At 34.8% G+C, this 27,269-nt stretch overlaps 1 protein-coding gene across 1 annotated transcript in view; it reads left to right on the top strand.

Moving 5' to 3' along the window:
* The window catches only part of LOC141461188 (uncharacterized), a 137,649-nt gene that overhangs the window by 99,275 nt on the left and 11,105 nt on the right, over window positions 1-27,269 (top strand). Inside the window, exon 4 of the mRNA XM_074141987.1 lies at window positions 2,094-2,247. Coding sequence (XP_073998088.1) covers window positions 2,094-2,247 — 154 coding nt within the window. The remainder of the gene's footprint in view (window positions 1-2,093; window positions 2,248-27,269) is intronic.

Below are 27,269 nucleotides of genomic sequence, written 5' to 3' on the forward strand. Positions count from 1 at the left end.
AGAAAGTCATTTGAGTATTTACTCCCGATTTTGGGTAATTTTACTCCCGTTATGTTCAAGTGCAACTTGAACGTATGCAGTTTTTTTTGTGTGACGACTGAAAGAACTGTACAAGAGAACAATGTTCTTTTGTTAAATCTTAGATTTGCAACAAATAAATAACTGACTAAAGAAAATGTTATTTTATTTTCTTTTATGATCAGTTTTCTTCTTGCATTTTCTTTTGAGGGGAAAAAACTAGGTCATCCATAACCACAAGATGATATTTAAATGTTACACGAATTTTTCCGGCTATCTCTTTAAGAATCTAGGTTAAACACAAGATGGGGTTTGTCACGAATTTCATTCTTTTCTTTTCTTTTACTTTTTTTTACACACATTAGAACTGTAAGGTGGGCGGAAGTGGATTGAGCGGAAGCGAGAACAAGAGTGAGCTGCGATGATTGATTGAACGGAAGGCAGAACTTCTTTAGCTAGGTGGTAATAACCATTATTAAGGTGAAGTTTCACCCACCCCACAGAACATCCGGTCTAGCAAAAATCTATCTAAAGAGGGTAATATATCTTCAGAAGGTAGTTTTTTTCTTAAATGGTGTACTTGGCTGTCTTATTGGCAGAATGTGGCATCTTAACAAATGCCTTGTTAATTCCATTAGCCGATTTAGGCACGTAAGTGCATTTTTCAGGTGCACCTTAAAACCTAAAAAAAAATCCCAGAAATCTCACATTTGTTTTTTGTACTTCCGGAAATTCTAGTTCGGGAAAAGGAATCAAACTAATGATGTTACAAGATGCCTTTAGGGCTCTTCCAAAAAAAATTACACTTCCGCCGGCCTTTACAATATGAAGTAATGCATAAAATTTCGAATCGAATGGACTCCTCCATTCATGAATTATCGGGACATGAGTTTAGGCGCTACGTTGTTTACTTTAAATAAAAAGTAACAACTACAACATGTTGGTTAGTGGGTTCGATTCCCCGGTCAAGGTCTTGGATATTTTATTTAATGGTTAATATGAGAAATTTATAGTAAAGTATGTCAGGCGGTTATAGGCTAGACCCGCAAAGCTAAGATGTATTTCGGTACTAGTCTAGGCCTTGGATTTTATTTAATGGTTAATATGATAAATTTATAGTAAAGTATGTTAGGACTAGGAGGTTTATAGGCTAGACCCGCAAAGCTAAGATGTATTGCTGGTTTGTGGGTTCGATTCCTGGAGTCTAGGCGTTGGATTTTATTTAATGGTTAATATGAGAAATTTACAGTAAAGTATTTTTGCTAGTTGCCTCCGTCCACGACACCTAACTGGTAGTTGGACGTAAAGCCCGTCCGAAAAAATAGGCAATTACTTTACTTTTTATATTGCCTTTAAAAATTACGAACAGAATGCCCTTCAGTTTAATAGGCTAAAAAAATCAGTCTTAATTATTGATTTGTTGTCATGTTTTATTTAAATTGATTGCTCTCGTCATTTTAATTGATTGATTAAGATAATTGTGACAAATTTGGTGGCAAACAGATAGAAGCTTTATAAGTGAAAGATTTCCACACAGACCTGATAATTCAATAGCTGAAGATGGATGTAAATACGAAACTATGTGTATACAATGTCAAATGAAATTACTGCTTACCTAGAGAACAAAGAAATAGTTAAAATAATCTTGACAAAGCTCATTTAGTTACTGAATTGTATCCCACAGGAAGTATCAATATTGGTTATATCGGGCAGGCGGGAAATTTGACGAATTTCAGGGATTTGGAGCACAACAACTACGAAAGAATTGAAAATAGGATTTAGGACATTTCCGGTAAAGTGGCAGAAGCGGAATTTATGGTTTGGAGTCTACAAATAAGGATTAAATATCGAATTTGATGGGAAATTCCTCAAACCGGAAATAACACTTTACGAAATGGATGTTTCAATTATTTTTTGTTTACGTTCTTCCGAAGACGACTCTAACGATTTTCTCTAAACTAGAAGATATTTGAAACTTTTTTTTTGGTGAAATTCAAAATATAGATAAGTTACTTCCATAAACTTGGAAAAATTTTCACTCTAGACTTTTCTTCTTTTTTTTGTGTGTGTTTCAGGTTTGGACCCTAGGACTTTATTACAAGAAAGAAAATTTGAAAATAGATACCTGGCTAAGGAAAGTCGCCGAGCGGGAGCCACATTTCAAGGAAAAGTTTACAATTTCCTGGAACGTCCTTCCGGTTGGAAATGTTTTGTTTATCATTTTACAGTGTGAGTAAAAGTTATTTTTAATTCTTTTTTTTTTTGTTTTTTCTAATAACATATTTCAGGGGGGAAAATTTCCAAAGCTTTTTTCTTTTCCAGCGACCTCATGAAAAACGGGAACATTTTCTTAACAGTAAAGTTTTAATAGACTTAAACTTAAACTATTGTACTGTTACGAATTGTTAAGTGAACTTTATACCCTTGTTTGGCGCTTTATGTAAAGTTGTGAGGAAATAACAAGAGAGCGCCACCTGTAAATTAATAACAGCTGTAGAAGACTGAGTCATTCATAATTTAGAAAAAAACGCTGCCTGTTCCCCTACTGGCTAAACTTCTAACCTCACTCCATAATGTATTATACATTTAAATTATTGATTGGATAAATCATTAAACTGATAATATCACCAATCGAAGTTACCAGAGTTATCTTCTGATTTTTTAATCTATGTAATTATTAATATTATTACGTAAAATTACAGTTATACTAAGAGTTATAAAAAGAGACAGTTATTAAAAGAATCAATGATTTTATTAAATTAAACAAGCTCGATTTTAGTAGTGGTGCCTTCATATAAAAAAAGACACCATTACGGGAAGCCCGGAAATAACTTGTGACCGACCTACCATCCTCGACGATTCCAATCGAACAGAATCTCAGGCGCAACAACTGCCCATAATTGATTTTCATTACCTGATATAATTAAATAACAATAGCTCCATATTATTTATTATATAATTGTTTATTACATAACTGAACTTTATTTTCAATTTTCATTGATTTAAAAAAATAAACAGTTATTATTAGAAAAATGGTTCTCAATATTATTGTATTTTCCAATGGGGAAAATCTCTTTTCACTTTCCACTAGTTTATACTGAAAGTTTTCAAACTTGTTGGTGGGGAAAAAAAAGTTTTTCCTTTTATATCTTCCTATTTCCCTTCAACCACATTACAATATCATCCTGCAACAAGCAGTTGGAGAGACATTTTCTTTAACTTTTTATGTGGTCGAGCTTTTCCATTATTTAGTATTTAGTTTTTTGCTTATATTCTATCAGACTTTCAACAATTTTTATGATTATGATTATTTTTAATTTTAAAAATTTATTTACTGCAACGTAATAAATAAATAAATCAAATAAATCAAGATTGCGCTATACTGATATTCTTGTTTTCTTCTAATCAACATTATTATTAATTTTAATAATTTATTTACTGCAACGTAATAAATAAATAAATCAAATAAATCAAGATTGCGCTATACTGATATTCTTGTTTTCTTCTAATCAACATTATTATTAATTTTAATAATTCATTTACTGCAACGTAATAAATAAATAAATCAAATAAATCAAGATTGCACTGTACTGATATTCTTGTTTTCTTCTAATCTGCATTATTATTAATTTTAATAATTTATTTACTGCAACGTAATAAATAAATAAATCAAATAAATCAAGATTGCGCTATACTGATATTCTTGTTTTCTTCTAATCTGCATTATTATTAATTTTAATAATTTATTTACTGCAACGTAATAAATAAATAAATCAAATAAATCAAGATTGCGCTATACTGATATTCTTGTTTTCTTCTAATCAACATTATTATTAATTTTAATAATTTATTTACTGCAACGTAATAAATAAATAAATCAAATAAATCAAGATTGCGCTATACTGATATTCTTGTTTTCTTCTAATCTGCATTATTATTAATTTTAATAATTTATTTACTGCAACGTAATAAATAAATAAATCAAATAAATCAAGATTGCGCTATACTGATATTCTTGTTTTCTTCTAATCAACATTATTATTAATTTTAATAATTTATTTACTGCAACGTAATAAATAAATAAATCAAATAAATCAAGATTGCACTATACTGATATTCTTGTTTTCTTCTAATCTGCATTATTATTAATTTTAATAATTTATTTACTGCAACGTAATAAATAAATAAATCAAATAAATCAAGATTGCGCTATACTGATATTCTTGTTTTCTTCTAATCAACATTATTATTAATTTTAATAATTTATTTACTGCAACGTAATAAATAAATAAATCAAATAAATCAAGATTGCGCTATACTGATATTCTTGTTTTCTTCTAATCAACATTATTATTAATTTTAATAATTTATTTACTGCAACGTAATAAATAAATAAATCGAAATAAATCAAGATTACACTATACTGATATTCTTGATTTCTTCTAATCTGCATTATTATTAATTTTAATAATTTATTTACTGCAACGTAATAAATAAATAAATCAAATAAATCGAAATAAATCAAGATTGCACTATACTGATATTCTTGTTTTCTTCTAATCAACATTATTATTAATTTTAATAATTTATTTACTGCAACGTAATAAATAAATAAATCAAATAAATCGGAATATAAATCATGATTGCACTATACTGATATTCTTGTTTTCTTCTAATCTGCATCATTTCGAAGAAGTGCTGGGGGGGGGGGGAGATTGATCCACAGTTTCCTGTACAAAGGAAGAGCTGCTTCCTTTTAGGACTCCATTCTTGCCCTGGGTGCATCTTCAGGGCTACCAAGTAATTGAAGCTCTCTACTTCTTGGTGCAATATTGATCGTTTAGATGACGCAGGCGCGCATCTAACAGGCGATCATCTTCACCCATTTCCAACCCCGAAGTGCGCATACAGGTGGCAGAGTTGAGGTATGTCCCATTGTACGTATGTCCCATTGAAGGCTAGGCCGGAAGAGATCTGTGCTACAGTAAAAAAAGGGTTCAAGCGCATGTGAGGAAAAACGCAATTGGGGGTAGTTTGGCCGTGTAAATAGAATGGAGTAACGTCATCCTATACCTACAAACAGTCCTTAGAGGTTTTTAGAATCAGTGCCAATAATCAGCGCAGATCTGCGGATGCCCTGTGTCCAAAACATTGGCGCTGATGGGCTTTGTCAAGTTACAAGGGACTACGTTACCCTAAGTTGTGATAGTACTTAACAAAAAACATTCTACGCAGTAATTCTATACGTTGCAGAATTCTTTTTGCGTACACATTTAACTAAACATTCGTGCACAATAAATGAAAAAGCCAAATAAGTTGCCCAAACTGTTTGATACAACAATCAAAACTATTGTTCAACTTTGACCTCAACGTTTGTGAGGAAAAGTGAACAAGCTGTGTGTGTGTTAGCCTGTTGCAGGCTACCGCAAGTATTCCATCTTATTTCGTGCAAAGTTAAACTTTATAAAGCTCTCATGTTTATGAACTTGGACAGACTGTTGTCTCTCCAAGCGGACTGCAGCTTACTAAAGTCTCTAACCGTCTATGCTAACTTCTTGGTTGGTTTCCAAGCTGTGTGCTTAAAGCACGCTACCTCGTGATAATGCTAATAATAATAATTTTTAATAAAGCACATTTAATTAGAAGCTTTAATTGGAATAAATCTTATCACAATCGAAAACACAGTCTTTATTTTGGAATAAAGAAGTCATTAATAAACATTCAGCCCCAAAATTTCAGTCAGAGCTTTATTATGGTGATGTAATACCATTAATCAGCTGATACTGTTAGGCTATAATACTATTATGGCTAGTGCAATTTGTGGCAACCTATAGTCTAATTTTAAATAGTTTTATCACTCTAAAAAAATATATATATTAAAATTAATTCTTACTTAAAAGATTCTTAGACAAAAGATCAAAACTCTCTCTTGGCAACAAAAGACTGATTTATACTTCTATTTTAAAACTTATCTGGACGTATGGAATAGAGCTGTGGGGTTCAACCAAACGCTCAAATCTCCTAAGGATTCAATCTCTTCAATCTAAAATACTTCGAACTATTTGTAAACGCTCCATTTTATGTCTCCCAACCTGGACTATACACACTGTGACCTTAACATTCCTTTTGTCACCACAAGTTGCTGAAAACAAGATACAGAAAACACGACTTCAACCTGCAATCTCATATAAATCCTCGTAGCTCAAAATCTTTCTTCAAGAACTCTTGCTGATAACCCGGACAAGAAGTCTTAAGAGACAGTGGCCTCGTGATCTCCTCTCCTAGTGAAGAGAGTGACTAACAGCCTAATGTTTTGGAGTGTTACCACTGGAGTAACTTCTCCACTCGTTTACTTATCATTTGTTACTCTGTTATCATTGTTACTTATAGCGCTGATTGTAGCACAAATACATAAACGCAAAAAAATAATAATTCTATCGATTTTGAAAATTATCGATATGTTACATAAATAATTATGAACAACTGAAATGTGATTGGTACCACTGTACTGGAAAATATCTACGATTTTATTCATCTTAGTAGACGTTTTGTTTTTTTCTGAATGAACGGTTTTGGATTTTCAGCCATCATCAGCTACTTTAACTTCTACGATTTTTTCTGATATTTATTACGACTTGCTAGCACATGTCGTCACCTCATGAGTTAGCTACCTCATACATCCTTAAATTGCCCATTATCCTTATTCAGCGTTTTCATCTTTGGTCGCGGTATTAGACCCTACTTCACAAAAGGTTCGTTTTCAACAGATGTACAACCGCGTTAAACTCCAACCACCCATTTCTTCCTTGCTCCCCTTATAAACCTTCATTCTTCAAAGTTGATGAATCTGTTAATGACGTTTTGGAAAGCGTTATGACGTCACTATGTTCCAGTTTATCCATACCAACGAAGTACGCAACACATGTACTTAAAAAAAAAAAAGCACAGTATAAAGAATACTTGTCCACAGATCAAGTTGGCCAGAGAAGTAAGCCCTTCCTTGTCCCTTATTATAGAAACAAAATTTTAAGGTAAACAACGCCATCTTTATATGCAAGACCACACTCGCCTTGCCGAAGTCGACTAAGCGGAAGTAAAAGAAACGAAAAACAAAAGGTGTAGTAAATTGAAATTAGTGAAAACGATTTTAGCAAAATGATAAATATTCAAAGAGAAGGCTAATCTCGTTCAATTGTGCAACAGTTGAATCGATTATGCCATATTTATAGCAGAACTTAGCTAATCAATTATTCATCGATGTTTCTCTCTTTTCTTTACAAAAAAAGTGGGATAAACTATCCCCTCCAATCTAAAAAACTATAAATGCAAAGACACTTTGAACAAGACAGTCGGAAATTCAGCGATAATTAAGTTAATTTTTTTTATCTTTAATTTTTACAAAATCATTTTATTATCTAGAACCATCTATAATTCTGTTTTACGGACCTCTCACTTCCCCATTCAGTGGAAACATTCCCTTATAACCCTCATTCCCAAACCTCATAAAAATCCTAGCGAAATGTCCTCTCATAGACCCTATTTGTCTATTTGCCTATTTGTCATAGATTAGTCTCCTACCAGTGCTATCCAAAATCCTTGAAAAGCTCCTACTTAAACGCATAATTCCCATTTTAGAATCCCATAGAATTATCCCTAATCACCAATTTGGTTTCCGATCCCAACACTCCACTATACAACAATGTTTCCGAGTAGTGGACAAAATATCCTCTGCTTTAGAAAAAAAAGATTTCTGTCTAGGTGCCTTCCTGGACGTAGCACAGGCTTTTGACAGGGTGTGGCACCCAGGACTGTTGTACAAGCTGAAGCAGTTCCTTCCCACTCCTTATTACCAAATCCTTCAATCCTATTTGACAGGTCGCTACTTCAAGGTTAGATGTGGCATTGAATTCTCTGATGCTAAGCGCATCCAAGCCGGCGTCCCGCAAGGAAGCATCCTTGGCCCAGTCCTATATTTAGTGTACACTGCTGACATCCCCACGCACCCACATACCTTAATTACAACCTATGCAGACGATACCGCAATATTATCCTCAAATCCCAACCCATCTGAAGCCTCCACATATATCCAAGAACACCTTGATCTCATTTCCTCTTGGTGCAAAAAATGGAGAATTAGACTAAACGAAGACAAATGCCAACAGATAACATTCACCTTACGTAGACAAACTTGCCCCCCACTACTCATACACAACAGAGAACTACCGACCTCCACACAAGTACGCTACCTAGGACTGTATTTAGACAGTCGACTTACTTGGAACCCGCACACTAGACTGAAAAGACAAGAACTCAATAGACGATACGGACAACTACGAAGACTGCTAGGGCGGAGATCAGCCATGAACGTACAGAACAAACTGACTCTATACAAGACACTACTAAGACCCATCTGGACCTACGGAGCTGAGCTGTGGGGCTCTGCGAAACCTTCCAACATCCAAAGAATCCAATCCTTTCAATCTAAAGTCCTTCGGCATATCGTCAACGCTCCTTATTATGTATCCAATTTAACCCTCCACACAGACCTCAATATCCCTTTTGTCAATGACCTAATCCATTCTCGCTTCCTTAATTTCCATAATAGCCTGACCATACATCCTAATCCCACAGCACAAGCCTTATCCACAACAACCCATCCCGACAGTCCTCCAAGACGCCTGAAACGACGTTGGCCCCGTGACCTTTTACCTATTTCCTAAACTTCCTTCCAACCCCTAGAGAGTTCCAGCATTGGCTGGCCCCTCTCACCTAGCCTTCCCGATTGTGGCGCTGGATTCTCGGGTTCAGCCTACAATCTGTGCCTAACAAAATGAACACATTTACTTGATGTATGTTACATGTATACAGGTTGTAAATAAATAAATAAATTAAAAAAAAAAAAAAAAAAATTATCTAGTAATCATTTTCTATAATCGATTATTTTAATGGAATTATCGAAAAACATGTTTTCAAGTGTTTAACATGTTATTATCTGTTGAAGAAATGTCTAGGTTTGTTTATTTTTATTTTTTTAACGCTACAATACGAGCAAGTTAATTTTTGAAATTGGGGTCGATCCGCCATGCAGAATAATATCGTTCATCTTAAATCGCCCAGAGTAGGCTTAATTTTGAAAATCTGTAAAGGGAATTTACTGAATACTCCATCCTAAAATATTTAGATTCTTTAAGTTGCAGTAATTACTCTTTACTGATTTACAGAAAAACCTTTTGTTCACATTTAAATTAATTTCCTTTTTAAATATTTAAATATTTCTTGATCATTCTCAGTAGGAAATTGAATCGACATATATAACAGTTTTCCCTCATTTCGAAGGACGAAAACCCGATAAGAAAATTCTTGAAATTGGCCGAAATACAGTTGATTATATTTACAAGTAAATAAAATTTTCACGGATCCAGAAAACACTTGGATGGCCTTTATTGGATGAAATTGGAAATGAAGCCCCACCCACAAACTCCTCCTCAATCCTAAACGAGTAAAAGTGATTATTTCGTATGTGCGCAATGTTGTACAGGAAGTTGATAGAAATGCTGAGTAGCAGTGGATTTCCGCTTGAGGAATTTTCTTCAAACTAGATTAGTTTCTACAATTTTAACCGTCCATAAAAAAAGAAAAATTGGTACCAATCAATAGCAACGTACATTGTTAGGAAAATGGATCTATAAAGGGAATCTACGAAAGGAAATTTTACGGAAACAAGGTAATTGTATAAAGGAAGTAGGTTTGTTTGTCTGAAATCTTTTATTGGGGGGAAAATTTGAAATTACTGAAATATCTATTCAATAAAATTGCTGTCGCCGGAAGTGCACCGATGAACTCCGAATGCTGACGCGCCTTAAGGGGTTATAGGCAGTCAGAGGCGCCAAAAAAGTCATTTTTTCAAATTTTTTTGGGAGGAAAAACGTGTTTACTTTTTTATTCGGGAACTTTTTGCGTCATATCAGTCCATGTTTAAAGAACTTATTGTAATTTTTTCGTTACTAATGGCGAATATTTTAAAGCAACACGTCAAAAAAAATGCAACCCTCTCGTGGACATGATATCTTGAAACTGGATCATCTGAAATCAAAATTTCGAAAAGATTTCGTTAGTAGATGACTTTATCTCGTACTTGACCGAAGGACTTAGAAAAAAATTGAATTTTTAATTTTTGGGACAACTTTAAAGTTTGATTCACGATTTTCACTAAAAAAATTGACCATTTTATGTTTGTAAAACAAGTTCTATTCATTGAAAAAAAAAAAAAAAATCCTTCGTCCAAGTACGATTTTAATATGTGTAAAAGAAATACGTAAAATTTCAAAAAGATCGGTGCAGTAGATTTTGAGATATCGTGTCCACCGACTTTGAAAACAGTAGTTTTGGAGAAAAACGCGTTTAAAGTTTTCAGCGGTTAAAGGTTTGCGAATAAAACCAGGATAATCTTTTTTTCAACTTACACAGTGTCATCGATTCCAGGCCCATAAAATAAGTCCTCCATGTCTTCCAAAATGTCGCAAGTTTTCCGATTTCTGCTGTCTGCGTAGGATTCTTGCCTCCCGCGTAGCAAGTTGAGCTCTGTGCTCAGCGATGGTAATTCGAACGGTCGGGGCTTGTAAACACTATCACTCTTAAAATTTTGCTCGGATCGACTTGAAATTTTAGGACAACATTCCCGAGATACTATACTTTAATATATATATATATATATAAAAAGATTTTTTCAAATTTCTGACTGCCTATAACCCCTTAAAATAAAATAAGATTAATACGCTGTCAAATTACAAGCAGGAACCTAAATTTGTCTTGAAAGTGGCCTTTTTCCGGTCGTAGTACAGAATCATACTTATGACTGTTATTGTGTCACATCATAAACTTTCCAATCTTTATCCCTTCTACAAACCAGCTGTTTAAGTATACCATACAGTGTTCTGTTCAGATGATGTAATCGTACTTCAGAGAGAAAGATCGCTATCGGTTTATTCGCCCCCTGTAAACGAGTAAGAGAAGTTCTAATCCTTTTTTTTTTTTTGTCGTCATCATACAAGAAAAGACTTGTCAAATGCAAGAATAAACTTGAAAAAGTTGAAATTAATAAAAAAAAAATTAATACATAAAAAAAAATGTAAAATTTTATCAGCTGTGGCAAAAAAAGTAGTAACTCAGAGTTATCACAGTTCCGTATGAATGATTGCATCACTGATTTCCTCGCCGCTTATCACAGAGTGCTCTATTATCTAGGAAAAGCTTTTAGAGGTACAGTTAGAGGAGAATAGAAATTATTTTACTTTGAAAAATATTATTCATCCATCTTTTTTTTCCCCCACTCCTTTTTTCTTTTACTTCATTTCACTGTTATAGACAAGACCCGCAATGCTAAGAAGTATTGTTGGTTTAGTAGGTTCGATTCCCGGACTTAGGCCTTGGATTTTATTTAATGGTTAATATGAGGAATTTATAGTAAAGTATGTCAGGCGGTTATAGGCTAGACCCGCAATGCTAAGATGTATTGCGGTACTAGTCTAGGCCTTGGATTTTATTTAATGGTTAATATGAGAAATTTATAGTAAAGTATGTTAGGCGGTTAGATACTAGACCCGCAAAGCTGAGATGTGTTGCGGTACTAGTCTAGGCCTTGGATTTTATTTAATGGTTAATATGAGTTTAGAGTAAATTATATTTATAGTACAATACTTTTTTGTGCATGTTGATTTGCGATGTTAGTTAAGGTTGATATCGATAAGTACAGAGTGCCTAATAGTAGATTTAATTTGTATGCACGAGCCCTTTTAACCTTTTACAGCCACTTTTTCCAACTTTTGTAATTTCCTGATCTTATGTCACTACATAGTAACGTAATTTTAGGCCATGAAACTTGCAGGGCCCCCAGAATCGTTGAAGAAATAATGTCCCCTCCCCCAGTAGGTAAGGGCTAAAATATTCCCTAACACCCTAAATAATAATGGCTGAAGGTTGGACGAGAGTCTCTCAGTGAAATACCACCTGTCGACCCGCTTTCATTAACAAATAAACTCGGAAATAGCCGATAGCCGTCTGTTTAGTTCTGTTCTTTTTAGTCTAGTGTGAGGGGTTCCAAGAAAGTCTAAGTAAAGCCCAAGGTAGCCGGGCAACGTTCACTACTGGTAGAGGTGTTAGGTTATAGAAGACTAGAGGAAGAGTAATGCTACGAAGAGTGAAAATGATATTTTGCGACTTAGTTTCATTTAAGCTTTATAGCCCATTTCTTGGACTATTGCTTTAATGAGGAGAGATGTGATTGCAGATTTCTGTGAGCTATTACAGGATCATGATTAGTAGACAGTAAGGCTTAACTTAATTTTTTTTTATGTATTTTACTGTACAGCTAATTATTCTTAATTTTATTAAGTAATCAAATGTGGGTCTAAATTTTCAAATTTTGAAGAAAAAAACAGAAATCGGCTGACCGGAAATGCCACGTCACTGATCAGATTTTCCAATATTTCAAAATTAATGAAAACAGTTCTTACAATTTTCTTAAAACATTGATTTGTAACAATTTGTAACATTTTCCGCAAAAAAATTCTGTTACACTTTTGGTGGGGTGGGGGGAGAAAGGATGTATAGCTTTCCTCTAAAGTGCCACCTTTCTACAATGTACGTTCTTACCACTTTGAGCACTATTAAAGAGAAAAGGTTAAATGTATTGCTAAAATCAAGTTAAGTAGAAACGTTCTAAAACAGGAAATAACTCTCTTTGCTCAATCGATTGTGCAATTTTCTTGAAAATGTAGGATGGGTGAGTTTTTATTTATCATTATTCATGTCCAAGATTCCGTTTGGTATTTGGAGAAAAAATTTATGATTTAGTAGTACTAAGAGAGGTAGACGTGTAACCGTTTACATTCAATTTATTATAGCTGATGTTATCAGTTTTAGCACGTGTGTTTATAGTGACCTTGACCGAATTCGGACTTACATCCATCATCAGTTTGCTGTCGAGAATTCAACTTCAATTAAGTTTCCGTCTTGTACTAATAAGATTTCCATTTTCTTCTAAATTTATTTTTACTTTTTTCACCCTAAAAACATTCCACCAATTACCAATTTTAAATAAAAGTTAATTCGTAGTAATTGCTTAAACTATATAGTCAAGTGGCGTAGCTATTATACTTGTAAATAAATACAGACCAAATACTTAAGCCAGTTTGTCACACTTAATTCGTAGTAAATGCTTAAACTATATAGTCAAGTGGCGTAGCTATTATACTTGTAAATAAATACAGACCAAATACTTAAGTCAGTTTGTCACACTCAATTCGTAGTAATTGCTTAAACTATAATAGTCAAGTGGCGTAGCTATTATACTTGTAAATAAATACAGACCAAATACTTAAGTCAGTTTGTCACACTCAATTCGTAGTAATTGCTTAAACTATATAGTCAAGTGGCGTAGCTATTATACTTGTAAATAAATACAGACCAAATACTTAAGTCATTTTGTCACACTTAATTCGTAGTTAATTCGTAGTAATTGCTTAAACTATTTAGTCAAGTGGTGTAGCTATTATACTTGTAAATAAATACAGACCAAATACTTAAGTCAGTTTGTCACACTCAATTCGTAGTAATTGCTTAAACTATATAGTCAAGTGGCGTAGCTATTATACTTGTAAATAAATACAGACCAAATATTTAAGTCAGTTTGTCACACTTAATTCGTAGTTAATTCGTAGTAATTGCTTAAACTATATAGTCAAGTGGCGTAGCTATTATACTTGTAAATAAATACAGACCAAATACTTAAGTCATTTTGTCACACTTAATTCGTAGTTAATTCGTAGTAATTGCTTAAACTATATAGTCAAGTGGCGTAGCTATTATACTTGTAAATAAATACAGACCAAATACTTAAGTCAGTTTGTCACACTCAATTCGTAGTAATTGCTTAAACTATATAGTCAAGTGGCGTAGCTATTATACTTGTAAATAAATACAGACCAAATACTTAAGTCATTTTGTCACACTTAATTCGTAGTAATTGCTTAAACTATAATAGCCAAATGGCGTAGGTATTATACTTGAAAATAAATACAGACCAAATACTTAAGTCAGTTTATCACACTCAATTCGTAGTAATTGCTTAAACTATTTAGTCAAGTGGTGTAGCTATTATACTTGTAAATAAATACAGACCAAATACTTAAGTCAGTTTGTCACACTCAATTCGTAGTAATTGCTTAAACTATATAGTCAAGTGGCGTAGCTATTATACTTGTAAATAAATACAGACCAAATACTTAAGTCATTTTGTCACACTTAATTCGTAGTTAATTCGTAGTAATTGCTTAAACTGCAAGTGGCGTTGCTATTATACTTGTAAATAAATACAGACCAAATACTTGTCAGTTTGTCACACTCAATTCGTAGTAATTGCTTAAACTATATAGTCAAGTGGCGTAGCTATTATACTTGTAAATAAATACAGACCAAATACTTAAGTATTAAGACCAAAAACTATACTTCATCCTTACTAGTTTTATACACTATATTGCACAATTTAGGTCACCGAAAATCGATTCATTGAAATCGATAAAAGCTACAAACGGAAGAAGATTGAAATTGATCATAATATAGATTAACAAAAAAAAAAAAAAAAATCAGTCAGTTCTAATGTTTACATTCAATCAAAACGGAAAGCACTTAAAAAGTGTTTCACCGGACCGGATATGGTAATGTAAAGTGCTGGTGACAGGGATTCTAACATGAGCTTAGCATTATTTCAATATTTTTCTATACCACACACATGGAAATTTCGGAACAGGTTTGAACGTGTCGATGGCGGGTGCTGTGGGATTATTGGCTGGTCAGATATGGAGTGAGAGAAGGGGGAGGGGACCTAGATTTTGCTCATCCATATTATAATTATAAATTCTAAGTACAATTTACCATATTTTACAAGTACTTTTTTTTTTCTTTTATGGCTTCCTGCTGAGACAGATTAGCCAGGTACTTTATTCGATCAATGAAATATTTATTAGAATAAATATTAACAATATATATTTTTTTTTTAAATAATAAAATGTTGAAAACTCGCGGGATTCTAAAATATACATTTTTTTTTTTATTATTAAAATATAATACTCGTATATATGTATAAATATATACATTCCAAACTTCCGGGAACATGATTAAAAATTAAAAAAATATTTAATTCCTTCAAACATCGCACAGATTCTCAGAACTATGCATTATACTCGAATGAGTATTTACCTTAGGAAGCCCCAAATTTTTCCCTTTGAACTGAAAATTACCCTCTTTTTTTTTTTTTTTTTTTTGAGGAAAGCTTCAAAAGAAAGCCTCCTCCTTACCCTACTAAATCAGATTTTCCTGGAAAAGTAAGATGAAAATTATAGATCTTTATGTTTTCCATTATTACGTCTATTAAAAAAAAAAAAAAAAAAAAAGAAAATAAACCGTTGATGTCTTTTTCAATAATATCTGGAAAATCGATTTAAATAATGAGGTACTATCGATTCTAAAACTACTTTCGCGTACTCAGAGCGATCTTAAATCGAATACTTTCGGTGGAAATTCAACATCGTAATTCTTTTCTAACGAATGGTAAGAAAAAAAAACAAAAACTAAAAAATATACTTATATTAAAGAAAGATTACTTTATCAAATACTTAGTATTACTTTGACTTACTAAATTTAAGTGTAAGTTGATGGTGGTGAGTTACATTAAGTTGTAATAAAATAGAAACACGTGTTTATGTAGGAGAACCAATAGCGCCCCAATTTGGGAATTATGGTACTAAGTATTAAATGTAAAAACCATTCATTTAACCATGTACGAGGGTCGTTTGAAAAGTCCGTGCAAAGTCAGAGAGATAGCACCACTGGCGCGTATCGAGGTTATGTTTAGTTAGTAGCATCTCTTGGAAGAACACACACCAAGTTTCAGCCAGATCGGTCTATTTCTTTGTGTTTGGCATTCGTTTGAATCGAGGAAGTCGAGTGATTCTCAAAAAATGGACGAAAAAGAATTTCGTGTGTTGATTAAACACTACTTTATGGAAGGCAAAACGCCTCAGGAGACTAAAGAGAAGCTTGATAAACATTATAGTGACTGTGCACCTTCGATTAGAACAGTTTATAAGTAGTTTCAAAATTTTCGGAGTGGCCATATGGGCACAAGTGACGCTGAACGTTCTGGACGCCCTGTTGAGGTTACTACTCCCCAGAAATCATTGATAAAATCCATGATATGGTGGATGGATGACAGAAGAGTTGAAGGTGCGTGAGATTGCTAGTGCTGTGGGCATCTCGAATGAACGGGTACATAATATTTTGCATCATACATTTGGACCATGACAAAGCTATCCGCAAGATGGGTGCCGCGATTGCTCACGCTTGACCAAAAACGAAATCGTGTGAAGTGTTGCAAGGACGGTTTGCAGCTGTTCCAGAAGAATCCGCAGGACTTTAAGCGTCGTTTCTCTCACTGTGGATGAAACATGGATACATCACTACACTCCTGAGACCAAAGAAACAATCTAAACAATGGGTTACCAAGGGGGAATCTGCGCCAAAAAAAGGCGAAGACCGTTCCTTCGGCCGGAAAGATTATGGCGACTGTCTTTTGGGGATTCGCAAGGAATAATCCTCATCGACTATCTGTGAAAAGGGTAAAACTATTACAGGTGCATATTATTCATCGTTATTGGACCGTTTGAAAAACCGAGCTGCAAGAAAAACGCCCACGATTGGCCCACAAAAAAAAGTCCTTTTCCATCACGACAACGCACCAGCTCACACCTCAGCAGTTGTGGTCGCAAAATTAATGGAAATAGGGTTCCAACTCGTTTCACATCCCCCCCCCCTATTCACCAGACTTGGCTCCCTCGGACTACTATTTGTTCCCCCAATATGAAGAAATGGCTGGCGGGAAAAAGATTTTATTCAAACGAGCAGGTGATTGCAGAAACGAATGGCTATTTTTCAGACTTGGACAAATCCTATTATTCGGAAGGGATCAACAAACTAGAGCAGCGTTGGACGAAGTGTATAAGCCTAAAAGGAGACTATGTTGAAAAATAAAGAAGGTTTACCCCCCAAAATTAAGTAGTTTTTATTTTTGCACGAACTTTTCAAACGACCCTCGTAAAGTCAATAACTTTTTATGTAAACAAATACAAAAATTATTGTTACTAATATTGCAGAAATTCAAACAAAGTTTTTGCAACAAACAAATATACTAATTTGATTAAATGATATTATTCTTTTTGTTTAATATTTTATTGATTTTTAATGATATTATTGATTAAAAAATATTATTACAATTTATTTATTTTCTTTATAATTATCACGAACGCAATGTTTCACGGGAAGTAAGAAATTAGACATTTAACAAAATAATAAAATCTTTAAATTACAAAATTATTATTATAATTATTCAATAATATAATAATACTTGTATAATTATTTATATCGTTTTTTTTAATGAAACTTTAAATTAAAATGATGAATAATGAATAGATTTTTGAAAGGGAAGTCACGGTTTTTAATATTTAATTCTGACGGGGTGAAAACAAAGCGGAAACTTCTCTGAATAGCGGGAAAAAAGAGGCAGTTGCCATCTAGCGGCCATTCATTGTACTAACCTCTGTGTAGTCCCGACCTCTATACAGCAACAGTTTGTTCTTAAACTAACCTTTTTTCCTATACTATGTATTTATTATAATAAAATGTGATTTATTAATTTTCTTTTTTTTGTCACATTTTCTTCGCACACTCACACGACTTCCTCTTATTTATTAAAGGCACAGTATTGTTGCAGTTGGGGAAGGGGACAGTCTGCTTTTTACTAGCTAAAAAAAAAATTAGATCCCGTCCAGTTTGGCAGGCCTTCCTGAGCGTGGACAAAATTATTTTAATTGCAAAAATCAGCTGTATTTTGGCCAATTTTATTCAATTTTTATCGATTTATTGTTTTATCGCGATTTTTTTCGATTTATTGCTTGATATGAAGAAAATATTTTTATATTAATGAGGAAAAAATAAGAATAATCAGCCCGAAAATGGCTTATGAAAACTTCTCCTTTTTTTTAACTTTCTCTTACTCAGTAATTGGAATTTTAAAGGTATTGAATTTCCACCGGAAATATCCTGGATTAGGAAACGAGTTGTTTTTCTTTTTCACAAGTCTGTCTGTTCGTCTTTATTCACTGTAGCTCAAAAAGGGAAACTGACAATAAGATGAAATTTGATAATTAAATTAGACGTAAACTGAGAATGCCACAATAAGATTTTGGTCACAATCGATCTAACGGAAGTATCATTTTAATGAATCAATTTTCCAGTTTAAATTTTCTTATTGTAGAATATAAAATGAGTTAAAGGAAAAACTAAAAAAACAAAACACAAATTAATACTTTAAATATCTAAGGGTTGAAATAAACACCAATCTATCATAAGTATAGTTTATTCACATAATTCATAAGACATAACATTCATAAAGCGTAACTTCCATAAAGAGTGACCAAACTCAACTCAACTCAACTAAGGAATGTCTCCAACTACCTGCAACCCTCTAGCTACCCCTAACGGTCAGCCCTTCTCTTACACCCTCAACAGGGTTGCCAAATATCTACCATTCCAAATTTACTACATTATAAACGACTTCAATGAATTCATTTAAACTTAGTGTACTGAATGCTTAAAATGTAGATCTACAGCGCTTACTTAAACATCATTTTCTGCGGGAAAGGAAGATTAGATTTCCCCTCTTCAGTTCCCCAATAAAGCGCCCGCCATTTTTGTTACATCTACGGCGGCCATGCTAAAAATTTGAGCCATTCTAATTGGTTAATATCTCTATTTATGTTTTTTGAGAAGGGAAAAACGATCATCCTGTTTGTGGAACTTTAGGGGCTCTCTCTATTTATGTGATAAATTAACGTACAGTTAATGATCAAGAAGGCTGCGGCAAAACAAGATCATTGAGTTTACTCGTTGAATGTACATTACTGGTGGAGGGAAGTTAGCAACTAAGTTTAGAGCCTCCCTGATTAAAACTCTTAAACAACCCTTAACATCTCCCTCCTCACTCATTTACTCCACCCTTCTATCCTTAATGAGTAAGAAAAACGTTAACCTTTGCGTGTTTATGACGTACTACAACAGTTTTAGGCAACATTTCCTTTTAACACGTCACAGTTTTTTTGGTTTCACAACAATTTATCACAGCAAGATTAATGGATGCACACACATTTAACATCAGCAATCTCCGTTGTTGAACCAATCACATGTTTTTGTGTACGTGAATCCAACACCATACTGCTAACAGCAGGTATTGGCAAAAAGTGTAACCATATGGTTGAAAAATCCACCATTTGCCAGTTTCTAAGGAAAATTAAAGGAAAAACTGAACACACTCTCACGACTCTATTTCAATAATAATTTGACTTCAAAATACATAAACTAAGCGCAAAGTAGGGGAAAAAGTGAAAGTAACAAAAAAATGGCATGCGAAATCCGAGTGCAGAAAATGGGACCCACTGTTGAATCTCGAGATTCAGGAGTCGAGATTTTGGGAGTCGTGATTCGGGAGTCGAGATTCGGTCTTCAAGCATCGTCTCGCGGGTGATGGCATTGCACCCTGGCATGACTGCCAAGTGATAAACCGGATGCACACGATATAGCCCAGAGGTTAAACCTGCGTTTCCCCTCGTACTAAACACGGTTACTATTAGGCAACGGCCTAATTTTCTCTCTAAGTACTCAAATTTTCTCACAAAATCTTAAATTTTCACTAAAAAATTAACTAAAATATTGTATATATTATACTAGATCTTTTCTTTGTAAAGTAAGTAAGTAAAGTAATCGCCTATTTTTTCAGGCGGGCTTTACGTCCAACTACCAAATTAGGTGTCGTGGACGGAGGCGAATAGCAAACATACTATATATTTCTCATACTATATATCATTCTCATACTATATATTTCTCATATTAACCATCAAATAAAATCCAAGGCTTAGACTAGAACCGCAATACATCTTAGCTTTGCGGGTCTAGCCTATAACTGCCAAACATACTTTACTGTAAATTTCTCATATTAACCATTAAATAAAATCCAAGGCCTATACTAGTACCGCAATACATCTTAGCATTGCGGGTCTAGCCTTTAACCGCCTAACATACTTTACTATAAATTTCTCATATTAACCATTAAATAAAATCCAAGACCTAGACTAGTACCGCAATACATCTTAGCATTGCGGGTCTAGCCTTTAACCGCCTAACATACTTTACTATAAATTTCTCATATTAACCATTAAATAAAATCCAAGGCCTAGACTAGTACCACAATACATCTTAGCTTTGCGGGTCTAGCTTATAACCGCCTAACATACTTTACTAAAGGTTCCTCACATGAACCATTAAATAAAATCCAAGGCCTAGACCGGGAATCGAACCCAATACATATTAGTTTAGATCTTTTCTTTGACACGTTATAGTTGCAAAAGGATATTGAAAAATGATTAACTCAATGAACACATTCACTTCATTCTTAGTAAAGGCTTCCAAGGCTCCGAGGCAACACGTTGTGCCGATAGATACGCCCTTCTAGCTATTGCATTGGTGAGCTAGAGTTACTGAGGGTCTAAAAGGCGACGAACAATATTCACGCTTCTTCTTTCCAAATGTCAGTCCACAGAAAGTACCTCTTAGTGGTTCTACTGGTAACTGGACACGGGTAACCTGAATTTCCAGTGCCCATGCCAACTTATGATAGTCTTAGAAAAATATCTCCTTAAAGTTTTTCCAGTGGGTCAAGCTAGCCCCTGTGTAGTCTGTTACAGGAACCTGCAAAAATAAAGATTTTCCTCTTATTAAGGTAAACCCATAGGGTCGATATAATGAGCCTAAAATGCCTAAGAAATACTGCGTCCTTTATTCAAAATCTAGTCAAGACTAATTTGAATTGAGAATGAAAAACTTGATTACAATTGGAAAACCTTGCCTTGAGAAAGAAAAATTTGTAAAGAAAAATATGTCAAAATATTCTGAACCATGATGAATAAATAAAGAAAACTCTGGCGCTTTTCAAATAATAATAAAAACAAAACTACATGGGACTAATTTTCCAAGACTTCCACTCTCACTTCGTGATTTTTCTTTTATACTTTCCAACCCCGTTTTCTTTTCTTTTTTATTTATTTTCTTCTTCTCACTGTTCTATTTTAATATAGCCTAGAGGATAACCGAGAAGGACACAGCGAGACAAAAAACAAAGAGAATAAAAATACGGCGAATGTACGCGCGAGTTCTGTCTGTCTACAGAACAACAACAAGATGAAGTGTCGTTGATTATGGTGTTGCAACTCCACGGTGTACCTTCAGGCAATTATTACCGCCAAACAGACAGGAAATGATTCTATGACACACATTCACTTACATAAACCACTGACAGACATAACAGTTGTATACATCTGTAATTAAATACTGCACACATAGACAGTAAAAAAAGTAATATGTGTGATTGTGGTCCAGTATGACTAGCGCAGAAGGAGGTTGGTTCCGTCTGCAGAACGTTGTAGAAGTTGGTGGCTAAGTTGTAGGGTACTTGATACTACTTTTGCACTAACAAACGAACAAGCTCACTGTCAGACTGCTGTTGTTGTTGATTAAGAGATGAACAACTTCAGAAGTTCTTCAAGTGTTTGTATTCACTTTTGCTAACTTAATTATCTCAACCTCTCCTGTCGCCAAGAATCTCTAGAAAGTGTACATATTTACATACATCACTTTCTCAAACTAACTGGCAAAATTCCAGAGCTCATATTTGGACAAAGTTTCCAAGTGGGAGTTGTAAGTTATTGTGCCTAGAACATTCGATTAGATATAAGAATATGGAGGCGGGCTCTCGCCAGCGTTCTGCTACTAAAAGAGGGCTGAAACTATTTCTTGTCCTACTTGGGTCCAGGAGTGTTCCTACCATTCGTTTTCGCTATTCAGGTCCAAGTGCCAGGTGTTTGACACCATCACCTGAAGATTGCTAGAAATGTCCGACCTGGTAAGTGAGCCAATTTCCTCTTCCTGCCACAGTTCGCACAGGACCTGGAAGAAACCCTAACACGACTTTCTTTTAAGAAAAAATAGTAATTCTCACTTTTCTTCCTTGTTATGGGTTTCATAGCTGACTATTTATCCAACAGGCTATACCTACTTATTTTAAGAAAATCGGCTGCCCGGAATTAACACTTCCCTAATAGGTATGTAATTATAAAAAATGCCTATTTTTTTAGGCAGGCTTTAAGTCCAACAACCAAATACGTGTCGTGGTCGAAGGAGACTAGCAAACCATACATTACCATAAATTACTCATATTAACCATTAAATAAAGTCCAAGGCCTAGACTATTACCGCAATACATCTTAGCTTTGCGGGTCTAGCCTATAACCGCCTAACATACTTTACTATAAATTACTCATATTAACCATTAAATAAAATCCAAGGCCTAGACTAGTACCGCAATACATCTTAGCTTTGCGGGTCTAGCCTATAACCGCCTAACATACTTTACTATAAATTTCTCATATTAACCATTAAATAGAATACAAGGTCTAGACTAGTACCGCAATACATCTTAGCATTGCGGGTCTAGCCTATTACCGCCTAACATACTTTGCTATAAATTATTTATATTAACCATTAAATAAAATCCAAGGGCTAGACTAGTACCGCAATACATCTTAGCTTTGCGGGTCTAGCCTATTACCGCCTAACATACTTTGCTATAAATTATTTATATTAACCATTAAATAAAATCCAAGCCTAGAGGCTTGTATTCGAACCCACTAACCAACATTACTTCTAATTTAGGTAAAAGGAAGTCGTGTATCCTCGAGAATTTATTATATTTTCATTATTTTAACAGGTGAGTGAAGTTTTATTTATTAAAATTACCTCCTGAATACTGTACATGCCGGCCAAGTTGTTATACGATGCCCTAACCCTGCCACTATCTGCCTGGGGACGGCACAAAGCTCGCGCTAAAACTTTGTCATACCAATACCCCGTAGTTAAGTACAAAATAACAGGCTGCAACCCCAGCCCATTGAAGGTTTTTAAACAAAAAACAACAACAAAAAACAAAAAAACAACAATGTTTTATTCCCCTGCCCACTTAATCGCGGGTTTCCTCCCCGTAATGGAATAAAAACATAATCTAAACTCCACCGGAAGTTAACCAGTTTATAATTAAATTGTATTCTAAAGGTCAATTTCAGTTTTATAGAAACTTTTAATGGATTTCCCTAATTTCAATGGCAGGTCATGGAAAAGGAAGTACTGTGACGTCCTTTTCCTTTCTCTTATAGTAAAAAGAAAGTATCGTATTCGTGCAGATTATCGATTATCACTTTTCACAAAAAATATCTGTTTTGAAATTTCCTGGGTTTAAAAAAAAAACAAAAATGGGGGAGATTTTACAAAGGGTGCCTCTCTTTCTAGCTCGCTCTCAAAATCAAAAAGAATCACAAAAATCTGAAACTCGATACTCTCTCTGCTAGGCTGGTCTACAAAGGTTTTGATCGATAATAATCAATCATCTGAAATTACAATTTTACTGAATCGACTCTCCAGTTTTTCACCCCCAATTTTGCTCGCAAACCGTTCAAATGAGTTTTCCTTCAAAACGTGATGTGTCAATTGTATTTATAAACCATTAAAATTTGTATTTGAAAACATTTTTGGGAGAGAGGATTGTTTAGGCTTCCCTCTAAGTTCCGGAATTTTGTACCGGAATATTTCCCAGGATTACCAATCCTTTTTTCGCAGTTTCCTTAATTTTAATCCCACTGGAAAAATGTGGACTACCATGATGAAGTATGGAGTGTATCCTAAGTTAAAAGGGAATTCCTGAGTGTAAAGTCTTAGATTAGATTCTAATAGGGCGGCCTCAAGGCCAATGCCATTGCGACCCCTTTGGATCTATTGTGGCTCACCTCACTCTAAAGCTCACCCTCCCAGACCTGTCCTTTTAATCAGACTCTTAATGCTGTGGAGAGCGACTCTAGGGTAAAGCTGCTTCAGGCCTTGGGTTTTTCCTCCTCGAGAAGTAACATTTTTAGCTATACGAGCCCTTCGCACTGACACAACACGTGCAATGCCGTTTTATCCTCTTCTTGAGGCTCCCCCTCACTCTAAAGCTCACCCTCCAGACCCGTCCGTTTAATCAGACCCTTAATTCTGGAGAGCGACTCTAAAGCTCACAAGGCCTTGGTTTTTCCTCCCCGAAAAGTAGCATCCTTAGCCATACGAGCCCTTCGCACTGACATAACACGTGCAATGCCGTTTCCTTCTCCTCTTCCTCCTGACAGAACCTACTATCATTCACCAGGTGCCCATGCGATGCATGTGTTTTCTGCAGCCTACAGTGGCCCAGTTAATAGGCCTACAATCATCCTTATAGCCCCACGCGGGCCTTGACAGTGTAAAGTCTTATTTCCGGTTACGGATTTTTGTATTCCCTAATTTTCAGATCAGGTCTGTTCATAAGACCTAATCAAAATATTCAGCATCCTGCGATGGTTCATTACCATTTTCTGCCATTTCTACTTTTTCCAGTTTCAAGGGGCGTTAAAAAAGGGGATATTTCTTGTGAAAAGTCAAGTTTTGGAAAAATTCGATACGTCACTAATACTTCCGTTCACTAGAGTTAAAAAAAATCCTTACAATAATATTATTAAGGATACGAGATAACGTAACATCGTGTATGTACTGAACTGAACTAGTTTTAAAAGAATCAATACAAATACTGTCTGTACTGCTATTTTCATCTCTGTGATCTCTCAACCCCCCCTGCCCCATCCCTTCTCAGCCTATAACCCACACACTTACATATACAAGATGTCATCAGGTCAGTCTGGGTTTCACCTCATGTTAAATGTATAATACATCTTTCCGTAGATACGACATGCAACGCCGGAAATAGCAACAGGTTAAAACCCTCAATTCTATTACAGTAATCAGTAAGAGTTTAACTCAAGCCACTAACTTGTGATGATTGTAACGTGCTTTAATTTTATTTTGGGATGCTGTAAACTGTGTTACGGTTTGACACTTTGAATTCGCAGACACGTTTAAATCAATTCCTGGTATTTAATTCCATGGTAATGGATGACAGGTTAGATTTTAAACTTTAAAATTCTCGTTCACTATACTCTCCCATAAGTCCTGTCTGAAAATTAGGGATGAAAATCTCTCCCACTCTACCCCGGAAAATCACTTTTCTGACATATGTTTAGTTTTCTATTTTGGGCTATTCTTAGAAATTAATTTTATGATATCTATAAACTTCTTACATAAACAGGGATCATTACGACTTTCATTCTAATCACTTTTTCTAAGTTTAAGCCAGTTCTGGAGGTATGATAAGGATAGGGTTTATCACTAATGTGTCATGTCACTACGACATACATGTTTCATGAATTCAGAGTTGGAAAAAAATATTAAGAGTTTGTATCGAGTTAGAGGAAGACACGGGAGTGTCCACGGTGCAAGAAAATGGGAACACATGAGGATTTTGTTGGAATATTAAAAAAAAGGGACTTTAGCTAGAACTCGTGCAATAAGAGATGCCATTAGGGATTACCTGAGGAGATTTACCCAGTATTTTATCCAACATCTCCAGAGGATTACCCAATAAAGTGGTGCAACGTTTTATTTTATTTTCCCTTTTTTTTCTGGTTGGGAGGAAATAAAAGTTCTCCTATTAGATGGTAAGCTGACAGGATTCTTATCCCAGTTAAACTAAACTGCTTATTTTTAACTTAACTGATTCACTAGGGAATTGATTAATCTTAGATTCGATTTTTTTGATCAGCCATACTGCTTTGAACTTAAAAGCGCTTATATTCTCTGACTTTGACCTTTACACCTTTCCCTCGAAATAGATAATCCTCGTTCACTCCTTTATCCTATACCGTCCGCTGAAACTCTTCTCCACTTTAGACTGTCATCCTAATCCATTCTGCCGCGACATGGCCTCCTACAGATCCTTCTATATCCTACAGGCACAAAAGAATCTGAAACTCCTTTCCATTCTAGACTGTCATCCTAATCCACTCTGCCGCGACATAGCCTCCTACAGATCCTTCTATACCCTACAGGCACAAAAGAATCTGAAACTTCTTTCCATTCTAGACTGTCATCATAATCCACTCTGCCGCGTCGTAGCCTCCTACAGATCCTTCTATTTCCCTTCAGGCACAAAAGAATCTGAAACTTCTTTCCATTGTAGACTGTCATCCTAATCCACCGTAACATAGCCTCCTACAGATCCTTCTATTCTCTAAAGACCCAAAGCAAATTACTGGCTGCTCCTTCAAGAAAGCTAAATCTCCTCCCAAGAAAATACTTCTATTCCGATTTCTCCCGTTGCTTAGAAAGCCCCACATCCATTCCTGTGCTATTGGTCGCGTAGGCACTGAGATTTAGATTAATAGGAACAAGAGGTTGATCCTCTTCTCCAGGTCCTGCTGCATCCAAAAGAGAATTGCTTCCTTTTTTTCTTTTGCAGACGGGGGTTTTACGTCTAATCAGATGTTATACTGCAGCCCAAATTTATAAATATATATGTACTTGCAGTTAAATTACATTTTATACATCTTCGGAAAGATATTTATTTGTAAGTCTTGCTACTACTACGATTTTCTTTCAATTTTCAGAATATTTCAGGATCTTCAGTTAAGAAAACATCAAGGTTAACCAATAGAGGCCATTGTTTCCCTTATGAACGATATCCAATCATTAGGGGTTTTCCCTTTGAACTGGGAACTAAATAATGTTACTGTGAATTGAAACTATTTTTAACTAAAATCCTGTTTTTATTTATTAAAGTTTTGGGAAAAGAGGGAATAATATTGCACGATTAAATTTCACAATGCACGGCAAACTAAGAAAAGAAGTAAGTGCACATTTTGGCGGTTGATCGGTGCAAGGTGGGTGTATGTGTCTGTCTGTTTGTGTATGTATGGCGGGAATAGCTAAGTTCAACAAGTGTGCCTTTACTGTAAGGACAAGCTGGCTGTGAAGCTCCCTAGCAGGGACGACCAGTACTTGGAGGCCAACTCGGCGTGAGATATTGGCTGATAGAAGGCGCGGCGACGGCGGGGAGTGCTGCTGGTAAAGCGCGCTGGAGGTAAAATCGTCATCACAAAGCGGGAGAGAGAGAAGTGTGCAGAGTAGTGATGTAATAC

The sequence above is a fragment of the Rhodnius prolixus genome, unplaced genomic scaffold (genome assembly GCF_049639745.1).
Source record: "Rhodnius prolixus isolate KJV_2025 unplaced genomic scaffold, Rpr scaffold_6, whole genome shotgun sequence".
Taxonomy (NCBI): domain Eukaryota; kingdom Metazoa; phylum Arthropoda; class Insecta; order Hemiptera; family Reduviidae; genus Rhodnius; species Rhodnius prolixus.